At 33.0% G+C, this 3,941-nt stretch overlaps 1 protein-coding gene across 1 annotated transcript; it reads left to right on the plus strand.

Moving 5' to 3' along the window:
- Positions 1 to 364: 364 nt before the first annotated feature.
- LOC113871741 (peroxidase 65-like) lies at positions 365 to 1,348 on the plus strand. The gene has a single exon (XM_027508841.1). It carries the CDS (start codon positions 365 to 367, stop codon positions 1,346 to 1,348), a length of 984 nt encoding a protein of 327 aa, XP_027364642.1.
- The last annotated feature ends 2,593 nt before the right edge of the window (positions 1,349 to 3,941 follow it).

Here is a 3,941-nt window from a genome sequence, read left to right on the forward strand (position 1 = left end):
AAGCATGACAAAGTGTTGATTGTGTCAACAATAGTGCATGAGCATGCGAAAATAGCAAAGCCATGAACGAACCAATTGAAAGAAAATTGCAAGTTAAGGAAAATCTCCTCAAACCCCTCTCTTCCACACATTTTATCACCTTTTCAGCCTCCTGCCATTGTTCCCAAAGTTGGCACAAATGCATTCTCTTCCCTTTGCCCCATAGTCCTTTCTCAAAGGGGCTCACACTTTCTCTTCTGCAAAAAAAAAAAGAAAAAAAACAAACCCAAGAGAGGAAGAGAAGAAAGAAATTAAAGAGCATTATTAACACATATATCTCTTTGTTCGATCTTGACCCTTCTCTCTTGGCTACTCCACACACCCCATGGCTTTACCAATCCTTTTCCTTCTCTTCATTTCACTCCCTTTCTCCTCCGCAAAGCTAAACGTTGATTACTACAAAACAACATGCCCTGACTTTGAAAGAATCGTTAGAGAAAACGTTTTCACCAAACAAAGCGCAAGCCCTGCAACTGCACCAGGAATCCTACGCCTCTTCTTCCATGATTGCATCACTGATGGTTGTGATGCCTCAATCCTCATCACTTCCAACGCTTACACCCCACATGCAGAACGTGATGCAGACTTGAACCTTTCTCTCTCTGGCGATGCCTTTGACATCATTGCTCAGATCAAAACCGCTTTGGAACTTGCATGCCCAGGTGTTGTTTCTTGTTCAGACATTGTTGCACAGACCACAAGGGACCTTGTTAAGATGGTGGGTGGTCCTTATTACCCTGTGAGGTTAGGGAGAAAAGATAGTCTCACATCTGATGCAACAAAAGTTGATGCAAGCCTTCCAAAGACAAACATGAGCATGGATCAAATCATTGCCAAGTTTACCGCAAAGGGTTTCACTGTCAGGGAAATGGTGGCTTTAACTGGAGCACACACCATTGGGTTCACACATTGCAAGGAGTTCAGCGACAGGATCTTTAACTTTAGCAAGACCTCTGATGCTGATCCTTCCATGCACCCAAAACTTGTTGCTGGCTTGAGACAAGTGTGCCAGAACTACACTGTGGACCCTTCTATGGCAGCATTCAATGATGTGAGGTCACCAGGGAAATTTGACAATGCTTATTACCAAAATGTGCTAAAAGGGTTGGGGTTGTTGAGATCTGATTCCCTTTTGGGTTTGGATGCAAGGACAAGGCCTCTTGTGGAGCTCTATGCAAAAGATCAACAAGCATTCTTCAATGATTTTGCAAAGGCAATGGAAAAGCTTTCTGTGTTTCAAGTGAAGACTGGTAGGCAAGGAGAGGTGAGGAGCAGGTGTGATCAGTTCAACCATATTCCTAATGCTTAATTAAAAGGGGTGAGTTTTAAGGTTTTGAGTGTATAGAGAGCCATGGGTATACGTTGTCCTTTATCAGCAGAAAATTCTGAAAACTTATTATCAACAACATTTTATTTCTTTTTTATTTTTTCTGTTTTATCAAGAAAAAGAACCCAAAAAACAAAATTAAGGTTTGTGATGGAGAAGATGCATTTTCACTCATATCTAACATTTGTGCCCTGGTGTTGCTATTATGATTTCATAATGGATAATGGATAATGGATAATGGATAAACTATACATAATTGTGATTATTGTATTATTGGAAGGCTCCTCTTGTATGTTAAATATTTATCAATACTAGTTCCGTTATTTAAACAATTTTTCATTGTATGTTATTTTTTATCATTTATTTATATATGCGTTTTCTTTTATAAAATATACTTGAAATATAAAAAAAATCTCAAAATTACTTAAAGTGCAACCATTTGGTAGTCCTAATATTTATAGAAATTTTTATTTTAAAAAAAAATATGGTTAATTTAATCCTAATTTTGTTAACTTTTTATTTATTTTTTTCAAAGATTACCTAAGCTGCGCAATCATTCAGTTGTAATGTTTGTACACAAACTTTATAATTTATTTAAAACAGTCAGGTAAAAAATTCTATATAATATTTAATCTTAATTATCTATGCACGCTAATATGATCACTTTTCCCTTCCTTACATAACTTTATCAGTTGATGTATAATTCAATATTGCAGGGTTATCCACAAACTCAATGAGCATTTATGTGGACTTAATAATAATCTGCTATCATGAATCGTCAAATCAAACCTAAACATTAAATTTGGCGTAAGCCTAATCACTAGCTAAATCAAATCCAATGATGAAAGACTTTAGTACCCATAAAGCATGGTCAAGGCTGAAACTTAACATCCAATGATTAATTGGATTATTACAATTGGCCTAACGCAATACAGACATAATTATTTGAGGCTTTTGCATTCATTACATCATTTGCTGTCAAAAGTTTGCATTAATTCTTAAGGACTAAAATCTTTTGTAGTTTTATCTAAAATTACAAAATCATAAACCGAAGTGAGGAAGAATATTGAACAGTCTCGTCTTTTAAAATAAGAGTAGACTTCAGTGAATAAAATATAAACTATAATTATTAATAAAATATTTTTTATAATTTATATATTACAGAATGATTATTCACATAAATAAGTTCTTAATACGTAAAATTGAATTTGTTCTCACCGTTCTCGTCCAGATATACCTAGGGAAGAAAAGCAGATTTTAAAGATAGATAGATAGATATGTGTGCGCATAGAAAATTTTTAAAAAAAAGGAGAAAAAAAATGTCATCTTAATGAATAAAAAAAGAAAATAAAAAAGTAAAATGTAATACAAATTTAATCATAATAATCATCAATAACAAGTTATATTATATTATATAAAATCATTCAACAATAAAAAATTTAAAAAATAACACAATCCCTCAGTTTTTTAGGAATTAAATTTTTATAAATCCCACAAATACAAATCCCCATTTTTTTAGCTTCTGAAAAAATCATTTTCAACTTTAAATAACACTTTCTTAATTTTTTTTGACTCCAGGTTCACCAAACCGAAACGCATCTTCAGTGTCAAAGAGACAATCGTTTATATTAATTAAAAATGATTTGACTCAAAACTCAAAGTGCATAATAACTCTTGTGAGTTGTGAGTGAGAGTTGGACAGGTGCACGCGTACCACTAAGCACTGCGTTTAACGTTTTCTAATTCCCCACTTCAAAATACCACAATATCTAACTCTTCCTACCTTCTTAAGCAAAATTAAGTGCTGCCTCTAAAATATAATCACTGTTCTGAGTCTGCCACTTTTAATGGATCTGCTAGTTGCATGCATGATCATTAGACAATATGTTAAACGTTAATTTTTCTCAAATCATGGCATTAGAAAAATCATTTCTTGATACTCATCAAATATATATATATATATATATATATATATATATATATATATATATTAGTTAAAAGAAATTATAGGAAAATTGACAATGGCTACAGTTCCCATTTCGATAAGGAACGTGATTTTCCAAACCTATAATGATTGAAGGCAGAGTGCGATACAGGAAGCTATTGAAAGCTATATTCTTCAACACTGCCATTTGTCACTGGAAAGAGCACGTTTCATGAAGAAAGTAGACAAACCCCACCGAAAGATTGTATATCGTATATATTTGGGTAGTTGAGTTACGGTAGTGGGTGTTTGTGGTGCATAATTTTTCTCTGTGTATCTCAGAAAGTTTTGTGCTTTTTTCTGTCTAGAAAAGTTGTGTGTGCTTAAGTCGGCTAACGATACGCAGGTCTAGAGGCCTGTTAGACATTAATTCTCATTAGTCCTGTGCTGTTATTTGGATCATATAGTATTTTCTGAAAACTTTGCTTTACTCTTGTAGCTTTAATCATCAACAATTTATACTTCAGTTTTTAAATTGTATAATACGATTTTTGAAGAGACACAATATGATTATTAATTCTCCATTTGTTTACAAATAATAAATGAATTTTTTTATATAATTTAATAAGTATAGAGCATTGTATTGTATAA

Source organism: Abrus precatorius, unplaced genomic scaffold, assembly GCF_003935025.1.
Source record: "Abrus precatorius isolate BTA unplaced genomic scaffold, Abrus_2018 Scaffold7, whole genome shotgun sequence".
Lineage (NCBI taxonomy): Eukaryota > Viridiplantae > Streptophyta > Magnoliopsida > Fabales > Fabaceae > Abrus > Abrus precatorius.

Coding starts and splice junctions, on each gene's coding strand:
- LOC113871741 (XM_027508841.1), top strand. CDS start 365: ATGGCTTTACCAATCCTTTTCCTTCTCTTCATTTCACTCCCTTTCTCC.